Consider the following 26565-nt stretch of genomic DNA (forward strand, 5'->3'; position numbering starts at 1 on the left):
GCTTCCTTGACTTATCTAATTGGATGTCCAGTAGATATCTCAAACTTAACATGTAAAAATTGAACTCCTTTCCCCACACCCAATTTTACTTGCAATCAACTCCATTTCAGTTGATGGCAATTTTATCTTTACAGTTATTCAGGCAAAACCTTCAAGTCATGCTTGGTTTATACTCTTTTGAAGTCATGATTGGTTTAATACTTTTTCACACCTCCCCATCCATCCAATTTTGTTATCTTCAAAACATATCCATAATCTGATCACTTCTTGCCATATCCACTGCCACCTTTTGATTTGAGCGATCATTATCTCTCACCAGTTAGAGGAGTAACCTCCTTACTAGTCTCCCTATGTCCACAGTTGTCTATCTTAGTCTAGTCTCAACACAGCTGTAAAATTATCAGTTTAAAAATCATATCTTTTTTAACTCAAATCACTTACCTCCTCTATTGAAAACCCTTCAGTGGTTTTCCATCTCTCTAAGAGTAAAAGCCAAAGTAAAGTTTCAATGCCAATGGTGTATATTAGAATCGATTATGGGCTTTAAAAATAGACTCATGGGGCGCCTGGGTGGCTCAGTCGTTAAACGTCTGCCTTCGGCTAAGGTCATGATCCCAGGGTCCTGGGGTTGAGCCCCTTGTCGGGCTCCCTGCTCTGCAGGAAGCCTGCTTCTCCCTCTCCCACTCCCCCTGCTTGTGTTCCTGCCTCACTCTCTCTCTCTCTCTCAAATAAATAAATAAAATCTTTTTAAAATTTAAAAAAAAATAAAAATAGACTCATAAAGCTGAGTCTCACAGAATTCTGATTTATAGGTCTGGTGGGGGTAGAACAGTGGAGTGGTGTTCAAGGATATATAAATATAATTTTTTTAAGATCAACAGGTGATTCTAAAGGGTCTACTGAATTGAAAACAACTGTGTTAGAGTATACATGGAGCAGAAGAATCCAAAATATACAGGAGTTGCTGTTACTAATATTAATGAATAACATAATGTTAATCATTATTTATATTACATATCAACAACAATAACAGCTAACATTTGTTGAAGTCTGGTAAAGAAAAGGCAGAGAGGTGAGCACTTAGTGTGCATTAACTCACTTAGTACTAAAAACCTTATAAAGTAGTCCCTACCATATTTTGATTCTAAGACATTTTGTTTTCCCATCTTTTTTTTTTTTAAGATTTTATTCATTTATTTGACAGAGAGAGAGAGAGACAGCAAGAGAGGAAACACAAGCAGGGGTAGTAGGAGAGGGAGAAGCAGCTTCCTGTGGAGCAGGGAACACGATATGGGGCTCCATCCCAGGACCCTGGGATCCTGTGAGCCGAAGGCCGACAGTTAACTACTGAGCCACCCAGGTGTCCCTTGTTTTCCCATCATGTGTCTTATAATCAGTGAAATCACACAACCACAACTGACCCAGAGGGCATTTATGATATATATGCCATGCCCTGCACAGACACAAATTAAATTCTTCTAGTCAATGATACTATGTGATACAAAACATTTTTACCTGAATCAAAAAGATTTATAAAAAATTGGACTATGAATGTGAATAAGTTTTAGCAATACCTTACCAATTTACTGCTTATACTTTCTTTTCGATGTATATTATGTGAATGATATATAATAAAATCTCTATCTAAGTAAGTCTATAAGAGCTGTTTCAGTAAGTATAAAATAAATATTCTTAGTGGTGAGAGTACTATGGGATAGTTTAATTGTCACTGTATTTTCCTTCTAAGTAGTATATCAAATAATGATTGAGTTATCATAATATTAGCTGAAATACATCATATTCCCCTATGGCAGATTCATAGGTTATTATAAGTGGTCAACTATGACTATAAGCAGTAAATCAAACCTGTTCAAACTCAGGCTATCTTTAATGTTCCTTGTATGGTTCAGAGAGCTTGAGTTTTGGAATCTGACAAACTTAATTAAAAATCATTGCTCTTTCATTTACTACTTATGAGCTTTGATCATTGCACACAACTCCCCTCAAATTCCTTATATAGCTAAAAGGGAAATAATATATATCTTCTAGAGTGAGGATGAAATACTATTTTTGTTAAATGCCCAACACCAAAATGTTAGATTGTGCCCTCTACTTTCCTGAAATTTAGTTGTTTGTGTTACAATTATGAAATAACATAATCATTCTTTTTTACCAAATACCAATCCCACAATCCAGAGATAATATTGGCAATTCTCTCAAAATCTCCATGAATAAATGCATGTGTGGGTGTTTATGTGTGTGATTTACACAAATGGAAACATTATAATACTATATATCAGCATGTCCCAGTTAATAACATATTTTTAAGACCTGTAGTTTTCAAGAACTGTGATTCCTGTTTGTTTGTGGCTATATTCCTCTAAAAATGTGCTTGGAACAATACTAATTGTTCATTAAATATTTGTTGAATGAAGGAATAATGTTTCATTTTACACATACCTATCTACTGTATTCTTAGTTTCCAGTTACATAATATCCCATTATAAGAAAATATAATTATTTCAAGAAGCTTTTGAATGACATAAACCTGTTGATATACAAAAAACCCTCTATAAGTATCTTTGTATGAATATATTTTGAAAAAGTAGGCAGGCTTATGTTTTATATTCCTATAAATATAGTTGTTAAGTCAGAGTTTTTCTTTCAATTTTAATAAGTAATATGCAAAGCAAACATTTTCTATTTTTTGTTTGTCCAGTATAACTCCCCCTTGTTTTGAAAACAAATCAACATTTAACTTTGGAGAATTAGTCCTTTCTCTCTCTCTCTCAGTCCATGTGGATTTTGTAGCATTGAAGCTACCCCTCAGCTCCAGAGTGAGCATTTGTATTGGAAACAGAGTTGCCAGGCAGAGCAAATGAAAATACAGGATCTTCAGTTAAATTGGAATTTTAAAACAATGAATTTTTTTAGTATAAAAACACATATACATCAGAGACATATATAAGGAGATACATTTGTGTGTATGTATCAAATATATAACATATTATGTTGAATCAGATTAAAATTTATTGACAGAAATTCAATATTCTGGGCCATTTATTAAGCTATATAAAAAATTGGGTCTAAATTAAAGATAACAATAAATATTATATTTTAGGCAATTGTTATAATTGTATTAATAAATGTATAGTACAAACAATGCTAAAAGTTTTTATCTCATTTTTTTAGAAATTAACTCTATGTACAGTTATACAACAGTTTACATTTACTTCCATTACTAATCCCACTTCCAGAAAACTTTTTAATATACTATATCTCCCCCAATGGATGACACCACAACAAAGCAAATTGAAGTGTTCCTTAGAGATTGTGTACATGTATGTGTGTGTATCTTATTGAAATTGCTAAAACTATGAATTTCCAAAAAAAAAAAAAAAAGGATCTGTGTCTTTTTCTTTAAACCTGCACTATTTATCAATCTGTCTGGAATATTGCAAGAGATTAATCCATCTTTACTAAATTGAACAAAATGAAAGCACTATATCTACAATAAGATTTTGGCAACAGGTATAGAAGGCAAGAATCAGTTAACTTTCAAATCGTATGCCCCCATACATATCTGACTTCTCATTTCAAGTCATTTTTAAGTAGATTTAGGCTAATTTTTAGAACTATAATATAAATAGGCATGATGAACATCTGTAATTTGTAGTCTTACAGGATAAAGTGAAAAAAATTAAAGCCAGGGAATCATTACATTTTGAAATGCAATAAGAGAAAATAAGAAAAAATAAATTAACACTAAGACCATTAAATGCAAAGAGAGAGATTTATTTGAGTGCATTATTTATGGTTTAAAAAAATCTTGTTTTGACAAAAGAACATGTTTTATGGAAATCTTTAGATATCAAAATGTTTAAAATTATATAAAATAGATTCTTAAAGTACTAAGAAATTCTATCAGAAGTTGCATATACAGTATATAATTAATTAAGTTTAATTTCTCCACCCAAAATAACATTTTCTCATTATTCTCTTCACTGTGCTCACTCCTCTCTCTCTAAATAAGCTGGGTGTCTAAGGAGGTAGAGCAACTCATTTCATAAAACACTGAGACACTGCATTAATAGTAAGAACCCATTTACCACAAATTTAGAATATTCTCAGAGAATATTCTATCATTAATTATTTACCCATGACATGACCTCAGTAAAGTATAACTTAATGATATTATTACTTCTTCTATTTTTATGCCCATAAAACAATTAGATATAGATAGAAAAGCAATGTATTTGCCTCTAGAAAAGTTTGCTACTCAGAGCTACTAGAATCCTATCTCTGGGTTTTAGTTTATTTTTAACTCAAATTTCAGGTTGATAATGCTAAATTCAAATTTAGGTTTCATGCAGTATGATTATGAAATGTGCAAGAAAGTAGCGCATCATAAACACAAGGTCAGTCACTCAGTGGACATTGTCTTATCTCAGGCAATGTTGTTTTTATTGATTTTTAAGCATTAGAAAAGCATACCTGATTATGAAAGAAGCAAATAATGTGGTAAAGCTCCAGATTAATATATTTTTTTAAACTTTTAAAGACTGCAAGTTTAAGAGAATTAAAGAAGGAAAAATTGCTGATATAGGAAATGAAATAATCATTCAAACACACAAACCCACTAGTAACAAGAAGTTGATTAGAAATAACCTTAGGGGCCCTGAGTGGCTCAGTCAGTTAAGCCACCGACTCTTGGATTTGGCTCAGGTCATGACATCAGGGTCATTAGGTTGAGCCCTGGGTGGAGCCCCACTCCAGCTTGGCGCTCAGTGGGGAGTCTGCTTGAGATTCTCTCTCTCCCTTGGCTCGTCCTACCCTGCCCCTACCATGATTGCTCTCTCAAATATATAAATAAATAAATATTTTCTTAAAAGATAAATAACCTTACATTTGCCAATGGAATCTATTATTATATGGATTTTGCAGTTAGACTTTTTTTAAAGATTTATTTATTTTAGAGAGAAAGCGTGAGTGTGCGCACACACGTGTGCATATGCAAATGGAGGAGGGGCAGAAAGAAGGAGACAAGTAGACTCCATGTTGACCACAGAGCCCAACACAGGCTCGATCCCAGGACCCGGAGATCATGACCTGAGCCAAAACCAAGAGTTGGGTGCTTAACCAACTGAGCCACCCAGACTTTTCTTTTTTAAAGAGAGAGAAAAGTATGTGCACTCCTGCACAAGTAGTGGGAGGTATTGAGGCGGGGAGAAACAGAGGGAGAGGGGAGAGAGAGAATCTTAAGCAGGCTCTGAACCCAGTGAGGAGCCTGAGGCAGGGCTCAATCCCAGGCTGGATCTCATGACCCTGAGATTATGACCTGAGCCAGATTCAAGTGTTGGACCCTTAACCAACTGAGCTACCAAGACACCCCTGCTGTTAGATTTTCACTGAGGCAAACTATAATTAAACTACTCAAAATGTGGGAAAAAATGTTTTCAACCAAAAAAAATAAATAAATTCTTGTAACTATTAAGATATGCAGGATATTTTCACTCACCTTAGTCAAATATAAGATTAAATATATTCAATGCAAGCAGTAATTAAAATATTTTGATGGGTTTGTGCCTTATGGTACTTACTAAAAACTCAAATTTCAGTTTAAAAATGAAGATTATTAAGCATGACAATATTTCAAGAGACTCCTTTTAACATATACTTGCTCCTAACAAATATTTTTGTAATGTAATGACTATTTACCTAAAATTGAATATAACATTGAAATTAAATGTTTTAATACCTCTGTAATAAGCACAAACTATTAAAAAAAAAACCTCATCCTTCTAGTGTATTAAAATATTTTCACTGAGCAATTGTTTCCATTCATTAGCACAGCACCTCACCCACAATAAAATGTTCATATTCTTAATAGGGTTATCATAGAAATGAATGTGAAGTTCCTATATGAAGAGGTATATTAAAATGCAAATCCTTTGTAGTTGTGTTTTTGTGTTTTTAAGAGCCCCTGAATTGTCAGAAGTGTTATTCAAAAAGTGTTACATCAATAATAGGCTTCTGTTACTAAAATTATACCACAAAAACAATATAGAAACCAAAGCTTGAAATAGTTTCTTTTTAAAAAAGCAACATCCCTGGCTGAATTAAACAATATATTTTAAAAACCCAAAGATTTTTTTTTTCATTTTAACCCCCTCCTAATATTTAGAAAAGCAAATAGTACAATTCCTCTAACAAAATCACAGAAATAGTAAGAAGGGAGAATCCTTTAAATAATTTTCATTTATTGTTACAAATAAATTGCCATTGTACTAATCATAGGGGTCCTCTGAGGCTTACAATAGTTGATGTCTTAATGTTAGAGAAAGTGACATATCACAGAAAGAAAACATACTGGGATCTTTCCCTTTTGGTAAGATTTGTGTTAACCTAATAGTTAAAACTGAAAAAAGGGAGGATCAAATAAAAACACATTTTAACCTCTATCCAAATAAAGTCTAAAAATGGAGTTATTATATTAGCTACAACAAATATAATAGTAGTTAAAAGTCTTTGGGTCTTTAAGACCAAAATGACAACCTTTTAATAATATAAAATTATTATCTAATAACAGATGTGTGAGTCATCAAAATGGCATCTTTACTTGGGCATCCAAGTATGAATGGTTTCCAAGACATTTAGAATTCTGTATTCAAAAGATTAGTAAAATTATATTTGAGAAAACACCTCACAATATTTTTAACATGATATTATAAACATCACATGACCTTTCAACAAGATAAATTTTCTACTTCAGTAGAGGTAGCAAATTAAATTCAATCATTAATATAAGACTCACTACCTAGATGAGCTCTAGAAAGAGGGGCATTGTAATGAGGGAAGATCAAGAAGACATGGTAATATTTAGTAGCACAGATTAGAAATGGCCCAGTTGTCCTAGTCTAGGTCTCCCTTCCTATTTCTCCCTTGTTCTGTCCATGTGCAACACATATTTTGAAAGATTTTGACTTCCAATAAAAAGATAAATTAAATTTGTATTTTAAAAATTAAAGTTTAATATCAGCTTGCCAGATCTTCTAATATGCAAAACATTATTTCCTTGAATTGATATAATCCTAACCAAAAGCAATTTCTCATCTTGAGAAGTATGAAAGTTTTATAGGTAAATGAACTATTCACATTAGTTTTCTCAAATATTTAACACTATTTCTAAACTTATTTATTATATATAAATATTTCTAGAGCTTGAGGGATTAGTTATATAGTACAATCCCTTCTCTTTAGAGGAAAGGAAATTCATTTAGGACACTTACCCATTTTCAGAAATTAGTTAATGACAGAGTTGTATACTGATCTTTTCACAATGCTACATTCATATAGTTCCATTTTATAAACTTTAGAAATCAGATATTTAAACAGTGTTAGTCATATTGAGGTCAGAACCCAGGCTCCCTGATTGATCTTGACTTCTTTTCTAATGATTAGAAGCATAAGTTGTCATTTGGCCTATGCCATTATGGAAGGCCTTCACATTGCCTGCCTACTGATTGTTTTTACTTTCCTGAATCCATAATTTCATCTAACAGATGGTTTAACATGTGTAGAAGACTGCTCACTTCCACACAGAATTCCACTTCTTGCCAAATATTTATGTATTTATATTTAATAAGATTTTTTTAATTGGAGTACTTTTATCATAGGGTCATACCAAGTATATTCTCATTGATATTGCCTTGGCCATATACTGAAAATCAGAGAGACAGAGATGATCAAGATGAATTATTTATTTCTAGGGGAGGGCTGTCAAGTTTGCAAATATATTATAGGCAGCACTGAGTTTTAATGGATGTTTGAAAACTGAAGAATAATTAAGAAGAACTCATTCTCATTCACTAATTATATAGCTTAGAATACTCTATGGATTAGTTTTAAATCTTTGAATATACTATTTTATATGTGGAGAAAAAGATGATAAGCAATTATACTACTGCTTCATATTGTTGCACAAAATTATATATATATAAATATACTGGGAAAAGCATCAGCAAATAGAACAGTAATAATGCTAATAACAGCATGCTAATATCAATACTCATAGACTATAATAATAAAAACAGAAACTTGCTTTTTCATTATATAAGTATAGAACAATAAATCTATTGCACATTTGTATTCCCAGATTATTATATTGCTTTGTTCCTTTCAATTAACTAATATATACAAAGTCAAGAAACTATCTAATATATTTATATCCTTAGTTATTCTGTAAGAGTACTACTGTTTTTATCAATTTTAGGATTAGAGGGAACATAAATGATTAATTCTGACACAGAAATGTATCAAATTGAGGTGCACTTCAAACATACCTGAATTATCAGATAATCATGAAATGGTAAAGATTTGCTTACTTAAAAAAATCTAGGCGATAAAAACCAAAAATAAATATTTATCATTGAGAATTTTATTTTAAATTACAACAGGGATACTTATAAAAATAGTTTTTATAACTATCTAAAGAGATTACAAATCACTTAATCAACAGTATTAATACATATATTCAATATGAATTCTAACACTATTTAAAGTAACTGTTTGCAATTAACATTGCAATTAACCGATGTTTCTACAGATACTGACTTAAAATGACAGTAGTAAAGTTTGCTCTAAAGCTTAAAAATTCTAGATCAATTTGTTCAATCTTAATAAGTAAAGCTGATTTGAAACTCTGTACGTGAGTGGCACATGTTAATTAAGCAATACAGATTTATGTTTACTCAGATCTTTAAACAAAAGATTAAGTAATATTACTGATACCTCTCTCCGCCGAGAAGCCCAGCATGTTTGTTTGATCTTCCACACCACTGCAGCTACCAGCAATAAGGATAAAAAACAACTGGAAAATAAAACACAAATAATTTCTGCTTAACACATTGGAAATATGTAATGAAATATTTAAGAATATTCATAGAATTTAAAAATATAGAGAACTAACCACTCTGACTTGGTAAATAATTAAAGCAAAAATAGATAAATTAGCAGTGTTTAAAATATTCTCAAGTAAAAAAGTATACAGGTAGAATAATTATTTATATTTTTGTTATACAGTATAGTCTACCTTTAAGATTTTCCCTGTCAGAAGGAATGTAAATTTACAGCTCTGTTGGTCTTATACAGCAACAGAAATCTATTTAGAATTGCTACTGAGTCATAAAAGCTGCCAATTTTATAAATTTAAATTTCAGAGGTTTATTCATTTTATCTGTATTAGCAACTATTTTAGATATGAGAACATTCCAGTGGTTCTCAACTGAAGACAATTTTGTTCCCCACTCACCCCAGGGCACATTTGGCAAAGGTCTGAAGACTTGTGCGATTATCGCAACATTGATAGGGGTGCAACTTGAATCAGATGAGGAGAGCCAGGGATGCTGCGAAACACTCTGCAGTGCATAGGACTGTCCCCAATGACAACGAATTATCCAGTCCAACATATCAGTCATGTTGAAGCTGAGAAAACCTGGTATACCCTAATGTTTACACTGAAATAATTCAGTTACAGTGTTTATACATATGGTCTATACATATTAGGCAAAATATTTAATAAGCTATAAAAATGTAGGATACTTGGTTAGTAGTGGGATTTGAGACTAACAAATCTCAAAATAACAGAATCACGTGACTCTGATTAATTGGTTCCAACCATGTATCACTGTTTTCTCTCCCTTTGCTCTGTGGTCAAACATTATGCTCTGAAAAGACCCAGAGATGAGCAAATTCACTAGTCACTGGTCACAACAAAAAACCTGGTCTTCATCCTTAACTGATAATCCTTGTATTGTTTCATTGATTCACTCATAAGCTGTGCAAATTTTAGCACTTTCTACTCTTGTTAATTCTTTAATATGCTTTTTCTCCTTTTTTCACTAGAAGAGAAGACCTTAGAATATCCTTCAATGATGATGACCATGGCAATTCTAGCACTTATCCAATGAGTGCTGAATACATTTCAGACACTGTGCTAAATACTTCCTTCACATTGATGCATGGGTTTGGTTTTATAAGAACACTCCCAGACGGAATAAAAAAGAAAAATCCAATGCTCAGAAAGTTCAAAATAAATTGCTGATAGTCATAAAGGGAATAAGTGGTAGAGTCAAAATTCAAATCCAGCGTTGTAAGCCTCAAACTCTCTCCTCCCCAACTGTTAGGAACTCTCTGATCTTGCACGTAATCTCACAATAGTTGTATTTCCATTTGCATTCCCTAATCTGTTATCCAGTATCAAATAAAGTGGATAAAAAAAAGAAGAAAGCCTGTGATCCTAACTTTTTAACCAGTAAGGTGCCTTTTGTTTTTTAATAATTATCTCCCCCCTAATACTTTCTTTTTATTTCATCTTAATTTAGATTTCCAAAAGTGCCCAAGTCCCATATCTCCTGAAAAATAAAAACAACAACCTTATTTTATTGACCCTATTGCTCCCTCTAGTTTATCAAGCAAGTAATCAATGTAGCCACCTTCATGTCAATTTCCTCATAACCTAGTCCTATTTAACTCCTCACAATGTGGCATCTGGTTTATATACTCATAAGGTTGTTAGATTTAATAATGATCAATGTTTATAAAACATTCAACATTTTAGAGGATACTTTCCTCACTGTGACTTTCTACATATTAAATAAACTTGTCTTTTCTCTATTAACAGACTTTCACTTTTCAATTGACAATACTAGCCATCCATTCTTTAAAACTTTCTTAATACTTTATTTCCTTTTTTAAAAATTTTTATTTAAATTCCAGTTAGTTAACATATAGTGTAATATTAGTTTCAGGTGTACAATTTATTAATTAAATACTTACATACAACACCTGGTGCTCATCCTAGCAAGTGCACTCCTTAATCCCCATCACCTATTTCACCCCTCTCCCTCTCCGTCCACCTCCCCTCTGGTCACCATAGTTTGTTCTCTATTGTTAAGAGTCTGTTCTTGGATTTGCCTCTCTCTTTTTTTCCCTATGATTATTTGTTTTGTTTCTCAAATTCCACATATTGATGAAATCATACGGTATTTGTCATTCTCTGATTGAGTTATTACCCTTAGCATAATACTTTCTAGCTCCATCCACATCATTGCAAATGGCAAGATTTCATTGTTTTTTTATTGCTAAGTAATATTCCATTACCACATCCTCTTTATCCATTCATCAATCGATGGACATTTGGGCTCTTTCCATAATTGGGTTATTGTAGATAATGTTGCTGTAAACATCAGTGCATGTATCCCTTCAAATGAATATTTTCGTATTCTTTGGGTAAATACCTAGTAGTGCAATTGCTTGTTCAGAGGGTAGTTCTATTTTTTAACTTTCTGAGGAAACTCCATACTGTTTTCCACAGTGCTTGTACCACTTTGCATTCCCACCAACAGTGTAAGAGGTTCCCATTTCTCCACACCCTCACCAACACTTGTTTCTTGTGTTGTTAATTTTAGCCAATCTCATTGGTATGAGGTGATATCTCACTGTAGTTTTTGATTTGTATTCCCCTGATGATGAGTGCTGTTGAGTAACTTTTCATGTGTCTGTTGGCCACCTGTATATCTTCTTTGGAAAAATATCCATTCATGCCTTCTGCCCATTTTTTAATTCAATTATTTGTTGTTTGGGTGATGAGTTATATTAGATTATTTTTTAAGATTTTGTTTATTTATTTGACAGAATGACACAGCGAGAGAGGGAACACAAGCAGGTGGAGTGGGAGAGGGAGAGGCAGGCTTCCCACAGAGCAGAGAGCCCGATGCAGGGCTCAATCCCAGGACCCTGGGATCATGACCTGAGCTGAAGGCAGACGCTTAACGACTGAGCCACCCAGGTGCCACCGTATTAGATCTTTATATATTTTGGATACTAGCCCTTTATCAGATATATCATTTGCAAATATCTTCTCATATGCAGTAGGTTTTTGACTATTTCCTTCGCTGTGCAGAAGCTTTTTGTTTTGATGAAATCCCAGTAGTTTATTTTTACTTTTGTTTCCCTTGCCTCAGGAGACATATCTAGTAAGAAATTGCTATGGCCAATGTCAAAGAGGTTACTGCCTGTGTTGTCCTCTAGGATTTTGACGGTTTCCTGTCTCACATTTAGGTCTATATTCCATTTTGAATTTACTTTTGTGTTTCTGTATGAAAGTGGTTCGGTTTCATTCTTCTGCATGTTGCTGTCCAGTTTTCCCAGCACCATTTGTTAAAGAGACCTTTTTCCCTTGGATATTCTTTCCTGTTTTGTCAAAGATTAACTGACCATATAGTTGTGGGTTCATTTCTGGGTTTTCTATTCTGTTCCACTGATCTAGGTGTTTATTTTTGTGCCATATACTACAGCTTTGTAATATAACTTGAAGTATGGAATTGGGATGCCTCCAGCTGTGCTTTTCTTTTTCAAGGTTGCTTTGGCGATTTGAGGTCTTTTGTGGTTCCATGCGAATTTTAGGACAGTTTGTTGTAGCTCTATGAAAAATGCTGTTGGTATTTTGATAGGAATTGCATTAAATGTGTAGATTGCTTTGGGTAATACAGACACTTTAACGATATTTGTTCTTTCAATCCATGAGCATGGAATGTTTTCCCATTTTTGTGTCATCTTCAATTTCCTTCATAAATGTTTTATAGTTTTCAAAGTATAGGTTTATTACCTCTTTGGTTAGGTTTATTCCTAGGTATCTTACAGTTTTGGAACAATTGTAAATGAGCTGGATTCCTTGATTTCTCTTTCTGTGCTTTATTTTGATGTATATAAGTGCAACAGATTTCTGTATGTTGTTTTTGCCTCCTACAACTTTATTGAATATCAGTTCTAGAAGTTTTTTGGTGGCATCTTTAGGGTTTTCTATATAGAATATCATGTCATCTGCAAATAGTGGAAGTCTGACTTCTTCCTTGCTGATTTGGATGCTTTTTATTTCTTTTTGTTGTCTGATTGCTGTGGCTAGGACTTCCAATACTATATTAAATAACAATGATGAAAGTGAACATCCTTGTTTTGTTCTTGACTGGAGGAAAAGCTCTCAGTTTTTCCCCACTGAGCATGATATTAACTATGGGTTTTTCATATACAGCCTTTGTGATGTTGAGGTATGTTCCCTCTATCCCTACTTTGTTGAGGGTTTTTATCATGAATGGACGCTATTTTTAGTCAAATGCTTTTTCTGCATCTATTGAAAGGATCATAGGGTTCTTTTTTTTTAAAGATTTTATTTATTTATTTGACAGAGAGAGACACAGCGAGAGAGGGAACACAAGCAGAGGGAGTGGGAGAGGGAGAAGCAGGCTTCCCACTGAGCAGGGAGCCTGATACGGGGCTCAATCCCAGGACCCCGGGATCATGACCTGAGCTGAAGGCAGATGCTTAATGACTGAGCCACCCAGGCGCCCCAAAAAGGATCATAGGGTTCTTACCCTTTTTTATTAATGTGGTATATCAAACTGATTGATTTGCAAATACTGAACCACATCTTCAGCCCAGGAGTAAATCCCACTTGATCATGGCGAATGAATCTTTAAATGTACTTGTTGGATTTGGTTTGCTAGTATTTTATTGAGAATTTTGGCATCCGTGTTCATCAGAGCTACTGGCTTATAGTTCTTTTTGTGGTGTCTTTGTCTGGTTTTGGTATCAGGGTAATGCTGGCCTCATAGAATGAATCTGGAAATTTTCCTTTTCTATTTCTTGGAATAGTTTGAGAAGACTAGGTATTAACTCTTTTTTAAATGTCTAGTTAAATTTGCCTGTGAAGCCATCTGGCCCTGGATTTTTGATTGCTGGAAGATTTTTTATTACTGATTCAATTTCTTTGCTGGTTATTGGTCTGTTCAAGTTTTCTATTTCTTTCTATTTCAGTTTTGATAATTTATATGCTTCTAGGAATTAATCCATTTCTTCCAGGTTGTTCAGTTTGTTAGCATATAGTTTTTCATAACATTCTCTCATAATTGTTTGTATCTGTGATATTGGTTGTTAATTCTCCTCTGTCATTTGTGATTTTATTTATTTGGGTACTTCCTCTTTTCTTTTTGATAAGACTCGCTAGGGGGTTATCAATTTTATTAATTTTTTTCAAAGAAATTCCTTGACTTTCTTGGTTTCCCTTCATCCTTCCTGACACACTACAGGGTCAGTGAGGTACGCTGCATTCCAGGTTCCCTCTTTTAAATTATGGACATTCCCTAAAACCCAGTTCACACCATGCTGTTACCTTCTCTTGCTCTCAGAGAGAACGAGCTCAGTTATCCTCATGGCCTCAACTATAACCTCAACTGGAATGATTTCCCAAACTATATCATTATACCTCCCAAAATGAGAGCATCTTATCATTTAAGGTGATCCAAGAGATTAATTCAGACACCCTCCCAGGAAAGAAATATCGAGCGCAACTCTGTGATCCTGCCTCTAATCACTCATCTAAGCTGAGAAGATGCTGACTCAATAGTCACTGCATTCTACATTCTATTTTTAGCTAACTCAATCTATAACAATGTTTTTCTATTAAGCTCTTTCTAAATTTATCAATCAATGCTTCCTTCTGTCTTCTGGTTTACACTGAATCAGTCAATTCCTCTTCTATATGCTAAAGCTTTTTATATATTTTAAAAAGCCTACATGTTTCCCCCTAGTTCACTGGTTCTCAATCAGGAGAGTTTTGTGCTCCAAAATATTCGGTAGTCTGTTTTCACCATTTGGTGGACATCTAGTGGAATACTGGTAAATACCTTTCAATACAGAAGCCCAGCCACCTGCCAGTAACAAAGATTTTCCCAGCTCAATATGCCAATCATGGCTTGAAACCCTGCTCCAGTCTTAATCATTATCATTTGTGTACACTTCCCTTGTTATAGTCCAGATTAAAATTTTAACTGTTAAAATATGGTACTAGGAATTAATACAATATATGTTTTAAAAAAAAGAAGAAGAAGATAGCAGGAGGGGAAGAATGAAGGGGGGGAAATCGGAGGGGGAGACGAACCATGAGAGACAATGGACTCTGAAAAACAAACTGAGGTTCTAGAGGGGAGGGGGGTGGGAGGATGGGTTAGCCTCGTGATGGGTAAAGAGGGCACGTTCTGCATGGAGCACTGGGTGTTATACGCAAACAATAAATCATGGAACACTAAAAAAAAAAAAAAAAAACAAAGAACAAAAACACTTCAGATAAAGACCAAGGATCCATTTATCTGAATTTCAGTCCTATCAATATACTTAAGTATTTTAACATAAAAGATACATCACCTCCAATCTACTGTGCCCAATCAGAACTCATGAAAAACATTCATAATGATTAAAAAAATCTAACATCCATCCAGTAATATGTACCAAGCACTATGTTATGTGTTTTACCCACATTATTTAATTACCACAATCACACATGATTTACCATGTATACTGTTATGTACTTATTTAAAAGATAAGAGAGCCGAGTCATGGAGAATTTCAGTAAGTCACTTAAGTGACAAAAGTCTTAAACTGCAAGTCCTCCCTTTCTCCTAACTTCTTTGATTTACCATTACTTTTCAGGTAAAATGTAAAAACACATTCAACTTTAAAATCCCTGTACTGAATCCAACAACAAATCTTACCAACTGTTTCTTTCAGAATACGTGCAAAAATAGACGATACTACACACATCAATTCATTTACATTTAATAATTAAATACAGCTTAAGCACCAAAATGCATTTTTATTTAATAATCTGTAATTCACAGTATATCCCCCCAAATAGTTATGTGATAGTGATTCAGTTCAAGATGGTGAAGACTGGTTTAATTTCTCCATGAGGAATCTAAATTCTTTGTGATCTAAATTTCATGACTCGAGTAAAAAGTGTCATCTTTATAATGGTGCAGAATGCCAGTATAAAATTTTGTTTATAATTTCACCTTCTTGTGAAGAGGAGATATATACTTTAGGGGTTTGCAGCAAATGCTCTCTATGTTAATTCATATTAGGTTATCAGTAAAAGTAAAGAGAAACCATGATGATGTAAACAAATAGGCAAAATCAATAAATAGTTTAAATATTCTTCTAATAAAATTTTAATAATCTCCAATAAATATTAAAAACCCAGTAAAATATATCTCAGTTCCTGGCATATAGTAGGTGTTGTTAAGCTTTGTTAAATGAATGGAACTGGTTCTTTAACTGATTTAAAAATGTATTAATTGTTTCTGACATTAGATGCCCTATTTGGCAATTTTATCCTCATATCAAGGTAATGTTTATAAATGCTTTTGATTTCTAATAAACCGAACTGCAAATAAAAGTTACAGTTCTTCTTTTGAAGTCTACATAAAACAAAACCAGTTTAAGAACACTTGCTTTATTAAACAGCAAAAAACTAAAAACACCTGACAAATTTACCCAGCATTGCTGAAAACTAATCCTTCTGTGACTATCAGAAAATCCCAGTCCCTACTGACAATCCTGGAAAGCAGTGCCTGCACGCCACCCTGTCTTTCCACTGGTTCCAATTACACCCAATGGATGTCGAGTGAGAAACTGTTATTCAATAAAGTGACTAAGATTTCTGGGTTTATCTGTTTAATAAGCTTTTCCCTAACTTATTTCTTAAGTCAAAGGTCTTAATAGGCAACATCAAGCACTGGCATCCTTTAATCCAGTATGTGGCACTTTTGTCAGAGAAAAACTAGTTTCACTGCTTTCTTTCATTTTTTTATATCATATTATACAAAACTCCTATTGCTCCTTGGTACAGATATGGGTGGGGGGGCATGCAGGAATAATCGGGCTTTCATTTTTTAATAAAGTCTGCTGTATAATAATGCCAGAAGATCTGAAAGGTTCAACACCCTTTAGTAAAATCCTCCTAATGGAAATAGAAAAAAACAGAAAAGAAACGTAAAAAAAAAGCAAGTACATGAGCTACGGGGATAAAAAAAAGGAAAGTGTAGGAACTTAGGGAGAGATATTTCAATAATTTGATTTTAACCTTCATAAAATGGTCATTATGGAAAGGATTCTTAATGTGAAAAACCATGGAACTCATTAGGTATTCTCATTTAGCAAAAATTAAAAAGAATTCAATAAAAGTAACACAATGTGGTATAAGGTTATATTGTAAAGCAGGTTTCTAGTGACAAAGAAATATCCTCTGGTGGTAATCTAGTTGGCCAAATGCAAAAAGAGATAATATTTTATAGCAATTTGAGGTTAATTGATCATAAAATTCAAGTCTTAAATACATATTTTAGAAGATGGTTTGGGCATATTAATATCTTATTTCACTAAAGAATGTTACAAACTCGGGAATTATATTGAAATATAGAAACATATTATTTTAAAAAGTAATTTACCTCCTAATAATTGCTATCCAAGAAAATATCTTTTTTTTTTTGAACTCTTAAATTTTATTATGTTATGTTAGTCACCATACAATACATCATTAGTTTTTGATGTGGTGATCCACGATCCATTGTTTTCCTATCTTTCAAGGGTTTTAAAAAATACCTTCCCAACACTTAGGGATGTCTTTCTTACCAACTAAATATTAACAAAATAAATTGCCAACTTAGAATGCAATAAAAACTGCCTTGTTTCTGGCTTCTTTTGGCCAACACTATGTTTGTGAGTGACTTCTATATTGTTCTTGTAGGATTCATTTGTTCTTTTTCATTACCCCATATTATTCCATTATATGGCTATATTCTCTATTCCATTATTTTTGAGTATTTGGGATATTCTAAGGCTTTTGCTACATAAAACATGCTGCTCTATTTTTACATGGCTTTTGGTGGAATGGAATTGTTGGATCACAGAATATGTGTCAATTCAACTTTAGAATATAATGTCAAAGTGTTTTCAAACTTGTTGCTCCAGTTTCTAGACTATCAAAAGTTTTGAGAGATCCACATCCTCTCCAACATTTGTTGTTTTTTTTAATTTTTAGCCACTATGATGGATATATGGTAAGTTGTATTATATTGTGGGTTTTAATTTGCATTCCCTGATAAAAATTAAATTGAGCACATTTTTATGTTTTGTTAGTCACTTAGATCTCCTTTTTTGTGATGTGCCTTTCCAAGTCTCTCACTATTTTTGCAGGGAAGGGTTACAGTTTCAGACGTTTTCACTGATTTATATGAATTGTGAATGTAAGATCTTTGTCCTTTATGCAGGTTATAAATATTTTATACCACTGTGTACCCTGACTTTTTATAATACTAAGAATATCTTCTGACAAAAATTTTTAGTTTACTGTAGTTTAATTTTATTGTAGTGCTTTGTGTATAATTTTCCCTATTCTAAAGCTATGAAGAAGAATTCCTATATCATCTTCTAGATATTTCCTTGTCTTTCCTTTCCTCCTGGAATTTATTTTTATGTTCAGCATGAGTTAGGAGTCAAATGTTATTTTTCTCCCATGTGCATGGTCAAGAGATACAGCACCAAAACTTTATGAAGTTTTTTTCATAAAGCGATAAACATTGACAGTCGTGGACTTTGCCAACAAAACTTAAGAATGGCCCACTTCCATCCCAGCCCTCTCTACTGCTCCCTTTACTCCAGAATTCTCTCCTGCTACATCAACTCTCCTGAGGGACCATGGTCTTGTTTATATTCTATAGAGAATGCTGATCCTCCCTATACCAAAATTTTGTTTTAGCTGTCTGTAGGCTGTGGTTACAATTCACCCAAAACTTTTTCAGTACTATTTGAGTGTTGACCTTCAGGTTCAGGCTGGGGTCTGGGCAGAGTTCTAATCATTAGCTCACATCTCAGATTCTTTGATATGCTAATTAGGATCAGATCCCCCCTTGTGCAGCTCAAGAGTGATCCCAGAAGTTCACAGACAACTTTATGGGATGACTTTTTCTCTCTGTTATTTCCCAGATCCTTTCTGGTTCCCTGGGCTCCACTTTTCAACCTCTGCCCAGAAACTGCCCACTTCCATGATTGTGCCATGCTCTGTGCTGGGAGGACAGAGAAAAGGAAAAAGCAATGGTGTTTGTCTTGGCCCTCTTGTAACCACTGCTCCACTATATGTAAAGGAAGATTCTCCTCCCTTGGAGATTTGGCTCTTGCAACTTCTCATTCCAGCCATGTTACCACTGCAGGACTGCTTGAGGATTGGGCGCTGAGTGAATTAGGGAAAGAGAGAAAAAATGGGGAGGCTCTCTACTGCTTGCTCTCAGCTTTAAGAGTTTCCTTTCCCAAAGGGCCATATACACCCCAATGTTCATAGCAGCATTGTCCACAACAGCCAAACTGTGGAAAGAGCCGAGATGCCCTTCAACAGATGAATGGATAAAGAAGATGTGGTCCATATATACAACGAAATATTAGCCATCAGAAAGGATGAATACCCAACTTTTACATCAACATGGGTGGGACTAGAGGAGATTATGCTAAGTGAAATAAGTCAAGCAAAGAAAGTCAATTATCATATAGTTTCACTTATTTGTGGTACATAAGGAATAGCATGGGGGACATTAGGAGAAGAAAGGGAAAAATGAAGGGGGGGAAATTGAAGGGGGAGATGAACCGTGAGAGACTATGGACTCACAGAAACAAACTGAGGGTTTTAGAGGGGAGGGGTGTGAGGAGATGGGTTAGCCTGGTGATGGGTATTAAGGAGGGTATGTATTGCATGGAGCACTGGGTTGTTATATGCAAACAATGAATCATGGAACACTACATCAAAAACTAATGATGTAATGTATGGAGACTAACATAACATAATACAATTAATTAAATTAAATTTTAAAAAAAGTTTCCTTTTCCTCGTTTTTTTTTTTTTTTTTTGTCCTTTTCCTCGCTTTAACTCAGAACTAGGGGATATTTCCATGTTTCTTGTCTAGACCTCAATAGTCACTCTCAGGTTACAGCCTGCATTAAGTTTCAAATCAGGGGATACCAGAGGAAAATAATGGTAAATTCCCAAAAGGTTATGTGGCACTTTGAGTTTTGATTTTCCCTGATTTCCCTGCTGATACTTACTTTTCAGATTTATCAGATAGCTACCCACGCATTTTATCCAAGTTTCATAGTTGAAATCAGTGGGAGATTAAAAGAGATGTATGTTTTCTCAGTGTTGCCTAGAACTGGAAGCCCTATGGTAAATAAGCATTGGCTTCAACTTAGTCACCGGCTGCATTAGCCTTAACAAGAGAGTCAGCCTTTCTTTTTAATCTTTGAAGCCAGGCACTGATTGACTTCTCCTTTCCAGTTATGGAGGTCCTAGAGTGCATCTTCATCCAAATAAGGTTGTTTCACCTACACTGAAAATCTGTTGTTTAGTGTAGCCATCTTTGTTAAATTATCTTAGCTAGATCTTCTGGATAATTTGCTGCAGCTTCTACATCATACTCAATGGTGAAAGACTAAAAGCTTTTCATCTAGAATCAGAAACAGGGGAGCCTGGGTGGCTCAGCTGGTTAAGCATCTGCCTTTGGCTCAGGTCATGATCCCACGGTCCTAGGATTGAGTCATGCACTGGGCTTCCTGCTCAGTGGGGAGTCTGCTTCTTCCTCTGCCCCTCCCTCCACTTATGCACTCTCTCTTTCTCAAAAATAAATAAAAATTTAAAAATAAATAAATAAAATAAAATCAGAAACAAGAGGGGTGCCTTTGGGTGGCTCAGTTGGTTAAGTATCCAACTCTTGATTTCAGCTCAGGTCATGATCTCAGGGTAATGAGATCAAGCCACACATCAGACTATCCACTCAGCGGGGAGTCCACTTGAGATTCTCTCCCTCTGCCCCTCCCCACACTCATGCAGGCATGCACGCACACATGCTCTCTCGCTCTCTCTCTCTCTCTCTCTCAAATAAATAAAAAAATCTTTAAAAGAATAAAATAAAATCAGAAACAAAATGCCTGCTTTTGCCACTTCTATTCAACATGGTAGTAGAAGTCCTAGATAGAACAATTGACAAGAAAAAGAAATAAAAGTCATCCAAACTGGAAAAGAAGTAAAGTTATATCCATTTGCAAATGAAATGCACATATATATAGAAAACTCTAAAAATTCCACACACACAAAAACTTAGAATTAATAAACGAATTCAGCAAAGTAGCAAGATACAAAGTTAACACAAAAACCAGCTGCATTTCTATATACTAACAATAAACAATCTAAAAAGAAATTAACTAAATACCTCCATTAACAATAGCATCAAAAAGGATAAAATACTTGGGAATTCACTTAACCAAGGAGCTGAAAGACCTGTACAATAGAAAGTACAAAATATTGCTGAAAATAAATTAAAGACAAATAATAGAAAGACATCTCATGTTCATGGACTTGAAGACTTAATACCATTATAATGTTGACATTATCCAAAGCAATCTACACATACAATACAAACCCTATTGAAATCCCAACAATATTTTTTTGGTTTTTGGGTTTTTTTTAAGAAATAGAAAAATCATCCTAAAATTCATATGGAACCTCAAGGACCCTAAATAGCAAATAAATAAAATAAAATAAAATAAAATAAAATAATAAAATAAAATAAAATAAAATCTTGAAAAAGGACAAAGTTGGAGGACTCATACTTCCTGATTTCAAAACTTACTATAAAGCTATAATAGTTAAAACAGTGTGGTACTGGCATAAAGATAGACATATAGAACCAATGGAATAGAATAAAAGGCCCAGAAATAAACCTTCACATATTAAGTCAAATGACTTGTGACAAGGGTGCCAAGACCATTCAATAAAGACGGGACAGTCTTTTCAACAAATGGTGCTGGGAAAACTGGATATCCAAATGCAAAAGAATAAAGTTAGAATTAACTCAAAATGGATCAACAACCTAAACGCAATAGCTAAAATGATAAAACTCTTAGAAGAAAATATAGGCCAAAAGCTTTAAGACATTGGTTTGGCAACGATTTCTTGGATATGACACCAAAGGCACAGGCAACAACAGAAAAAATAGACAAAATGGACTTCATAAAAATTAAAAACTTCTATTCATCAAAGGATACTGTCATTAATTAGAGTGAAAGCAAGATACTTAGTGGGAGAAAATAATTGAAAATCATGTATCTGACTAATTATCAGGGATTAATATCTAGGATATATAAAGAGCTCTTACCACTCAACAACAAAAAACAAAGAACCTGATTCAAAACTGGGCAAAAGATTTGAATAGACATGTCTACAAAGAAGATATGCAATTGGCAAATAAGCACATGAAAAGATGCTAAACATCACTAATCATTAGGGAAAAATAAATCAAAACCACAATAAGATACTACCTCCTACTCATAAGATACGACCTCATACTCATTAGGATGGCTAGTATCAAAAACAAAAAAATTAAAAGTGTAGGTGAGAATATGGAAAAACTGGAACCTCTGTGCACTGTTGGTAAGAATGTAAAATGGTACAACTGCTGTGGAAAATATTATGAAGGTTCCTCAAAAAATTAAAAACAGGATTGCCATATACCCAGCAATTCCACTTCTGGGTATACACAGAAAGGAAAAGAAAGTGAAGTCTTGAATACATATTTGTACATTCATGTTCATAGCAGCATCATTCACAACAGCTAAAAGATGAGGAATTCTTAATCTCAGGAAACAAACTGAGGGCTGCTGGAGTGGTGGGGGATGGGAGCGATGGGGTGGCTGGGTGATAGACATTGGGGAGGGTATGTGCTATGGTGAGCGCTGTGAATTGTGCAAGACTGTTGAATCACAGACCTATACCTCTGAAACAAATAATACATTATATGTTAAAAAAAAAAGAAGAAGGTAGTTGGAAGGGAAAAATGAAGGGGGGGCATTTGGAGGAGGAGATGAACCATGAGAGACTATGGACTCTGAGAAACAAACTGAGGGTTCGGAGGGGGTGGGGGGATGGGTTAGCCTGGTGATGGGTATTAAAGAGGGCACGTTCTGCATGGAGCACTGGGTGTTATGCACAAACAATGAATAATGGGACACTACATCAAAATAAATAAATAAATAAATAAATAGAAATAACTCAAGTGTCCATCAACAGATAAATGGATAAAGAAAATGTGGTATTTACATACAATGGAATATTATTCAGCTTTGGAAAGGAGGGAAATTCTGATATATGTTACAATATATGTTACAATCTTGAGAACATTATGCTAAGAGAAATAAGCCAGTCACAAAAGGAAAAATACTATATGACACCATTTATATAACATACTAGAGTACTCAAAATTACAGAGACAGAAGGCTAAATGGTAATTGTCAAGGGTTGAGGGAAAGGAGATGGGATATTATTATTTAATGGCACAGAGTTTCAGTTTTGCAAGATAAAAAGTTCTGGAGATGGATAGTGGTGATGGTTATATAATAATACAAATGTACTTAATATCACTGAACTGTTCACTTAAAAATGGTTAAGATGGCAAGTTTTATGTATTTTATCATAATAAAAAAGTTGAAGGAAAAACAGTAATTCATAAGAAAAATTTAATAATTCTAACTTATTTGCACCTAAAGCCATATAATATTAAATGAAAAAATATAAAGACAAAGTTGACAAATGCATAAGTAACAGAGTGACATGGTAATAAGTCTCACTCAATAATATGTAGATGGAATATGAACACTGAAGAAGAACATACAAAAAAAACTAACAGGTTTTATCTAACGGGCCATCTATAAAATCCTGAATCCAATGATCTAAGAAACTATTCTTATCAAGTAGGTGGAACATTTATATGTTGATCATATATTTGACAACAGAAAAAAATTCAATACCAAAGTATCATAAAGATCTTTTACTGACTAAAAAAGCCAATAAAAAAGACACATTGAAGAAATCCTACACATTTAGAAATTCAAAAATAGACTCCTAAATAATTCATGTGGAAATCATAAAAGGAATAGAAAATATTTTGACTTCCAGGATGATAAAGTGCCATATATTAAACTCTATGGAATTCAGCTGAAGAAGAATTTTTTTAAAAAATGGTAGCCCTAAATGCATATATTAGAGCCATATAACTAGAAATTAATAAGCCTGATTACATTTTTAAATCAAAAATTTGGAAAATAGAACAAATCAAAAAAGTAAAGTAAAAGCCGCAAATAATGAATTAGAAAACAATAAAACAATGAAACCTGGTTTTTAAAAGGACTCCCAATACTGTCAAAGCTCTTACGTAGCTTATCAAGAAAAAAAATGAAATAGGAAAAGAGGCAAAATTCATGATGAAAAAGGAGACATAATTTTAATATAAGAGAAAATTCTAGAATATTAATATTGGAAAATATATGGCAATAAATTTTAAAAATAAGATGGACAATTTCCTAAAGAAAACTGTCACCTATGTCAAGAAAAAAATAGAAAATCTGAGATGTAAATATTAATGAAATTTCATGAAAAACTGGAAAATCTACCCACAAAAAAATCAAATCATGCAAAAACAAATTTAAAAGCCTTACCAAATTCATATGGTTTTATTTACTTATTTATTTATTTATTTATTTATTTATTTATTTATTTATTTTTGATGCACAGCAGAGCAAGGTTTATTGAGGGATAGCTAAGTGGTAGTACAAAGCTCCCAAGGAGGAAGGGAACCTGAGAGGGTTGCCCTCATGTGGTTTTACAGGGCAGTTCTACCAAAACTTCAAGCAAGAGACAAATCTATTATGCCAACCATTAAAATTTGCCTCACTGATCACTGACTATAGAGAGCACAATTAATCAAGGGCACCAACTACTGCACTCTGAAATCCATCGCTGTGTTCATGTGAATGCCACACTTCCCAAGGGTTGTTTCTAGTCAACGGCTGAGCATGGCAGGGATGGCAAAGTAGGCCTGATCTGGGGAGATGCAGAACTCCTCTGATGAGTGATTTGGCTTGAGGAGTGCACTGAAATCTCAGGTTCAGTGAAAGAGCCTGAATCTTTTTTAATATTTTATGTATTTATTTATTTGACAGAGAGAGACAGAGAACGTGCATGAGTAGGGGGAGGAGTGGAGGGAGAGGGACAAGCAGACTCCATGCTGAGCACAGCGAGCCAAGTGGGGCCCGATCTCACAGCCCGAAGATCATGAGCTGAGCGGAAATCAAGTTGGATGCTTAACCAACTGAGCCACCCAGCCACCCCATAACTAGGGTTTAATGACAGCACAATCTTGGCCTAATAAGAAAGGGAAGATATTATATACTTGAAAGAGCTGTAAGAATAAGCTAGAATGTACTGGCAGGAACCAGGGGAGTATGACAGGAATTGGATTTTGGTGGTGTTTGATCAAAAAGGATGGCAGGTAAGAATGAATAAGCAAGAATTCATGAATTTTGGTGCATATTCCCAGGACCACAGGAGAGATAATACCCTACTGAGGACTCCTGAGGATGGGATGGGGAAAACTTGCTGCTGAAGTGATTTATAAAAGCCTGGAAAAAGCAACGGCCAATTGAAAATGTAACGGAAATGCCTGAGTTGCCCAAGCAGATGGAAGGAAAAGGAATAAAGAAGCCAACAGAGGGAATGTGCTAGAATGGATATACTTTGTAAGGCCAAAAGAACTACCAGTAGATTATGTCCCATGGGACACATCATTCACCAAGGCCACTAGAGAAGGAGTATGCTGATGAGAGGGGCATCAGCTTCACTAAAAGGTTCAGTGGTGGCATTCTTCTGCAGACCAGAGCTGACAAGAGGAGAGGCAGTTATAGGGGAAGACATTAAGTAAGAGACCCCTAAGTAAAAGATGCCAGGTGTAAGGGCTTAACTGACAAAATGCAGGGCCCACAATTACCATAATGATCAATAAGATTGTTGGAACTGACAAGGGTATTTGCCCACAAAGAGCTGTGGAGATGATTAATAATGCACAGCATCCTCAGGCGTCAAATAGGTGGACAGCCAACAATGGTGCTATTTAACATTTAGTTTTATTTTAAGTAAGAATATGGAAACAACAAACTGAGAATTTTTGTCCCAATAGAAAAATCATGACCCTCTGTCCAGTTCCCAGATGAGCTAATTTACAGATCCAGAACCCCACTGACTGAACAGGTGGCTGGATCCACAGAAGAAAGGACCCTTGAAACATCTTGAAAAGTATGTAAAATGATCTTCAAGGGGACCTTTGTATGATCCCTGTCCATATTTGTGTATATTTGGGTATATATATATATATATATATATATATATACACACACACACACACACACACACACACACAGGCATATACATGGTTATATATACAGTACAAGAGGAATAAGTAGATATTTCAATTAATATTAGACACTGGATGAGAGATGATACAGATACTCAAGGACTAAAATGTCATAATGGCCCCTTGTTAGATTTGGGGTGTCTTTAGGAGTCATATAACAAATTTTTGCTAAATTCTGGCTCACTGTGGACCAACTGTTTCTATAGATCCAAGCAGTGATAATTTCCCCAGTTCTTAAGTATATAATTAGAATTTATGTACAAGTGGTTAGAGTAACCTCTACATTGTGTCCCTGGCCTGTGGGGTAAGATTTTTCACAGTGGGAAAGACCAAGTGACAACCTCTAAAACTACCCTCCGTCGGGTTAAGATGGTAAATTAAAAGCACTGTC

The 26565-nt window shown here is 34.2% G+C and overlaps 1 protein-coding gene across 1 annotated transcript in view; it reads right to left on the reverse strand.

Moving 5' to 3' along the window:
- ATRNL1 (attractin like 1) overlaps positions 1–26565 on the reverse strand; it is an 867795-nt gene that overhangs the window by 438728 nt on the left and 402502 nt on the right. Inside the window, exon 26 of the mRNA XM_028121803.2 lies at positions 8791–8869. Within this exon, the coding sequence (XP_027977604.1) occupies positions 8791–8869 (79 nt within the window). The remainder of the gene's footprint in view (positions 1–8790; positions 8870–26565) is intronic.

The sequence above is a fragment of the Eumetopias jubatus genome, unplaced genomic scaffold, assembly GCF_037043125.1.
Source record: "Eumetopias jubatus isolate StellerSeaLion01/CBP00866 unplaced genomic scaffold, mEumJub1_p1.0 scaffold_17, whole genome shotgun sequence".
Taxonomy (NCBI): Eukaryota; Metazoa; Chordata; class Mammalia; order Carnivora; family Otariidae; genus Eumetopias; species Eumetopias jubatus.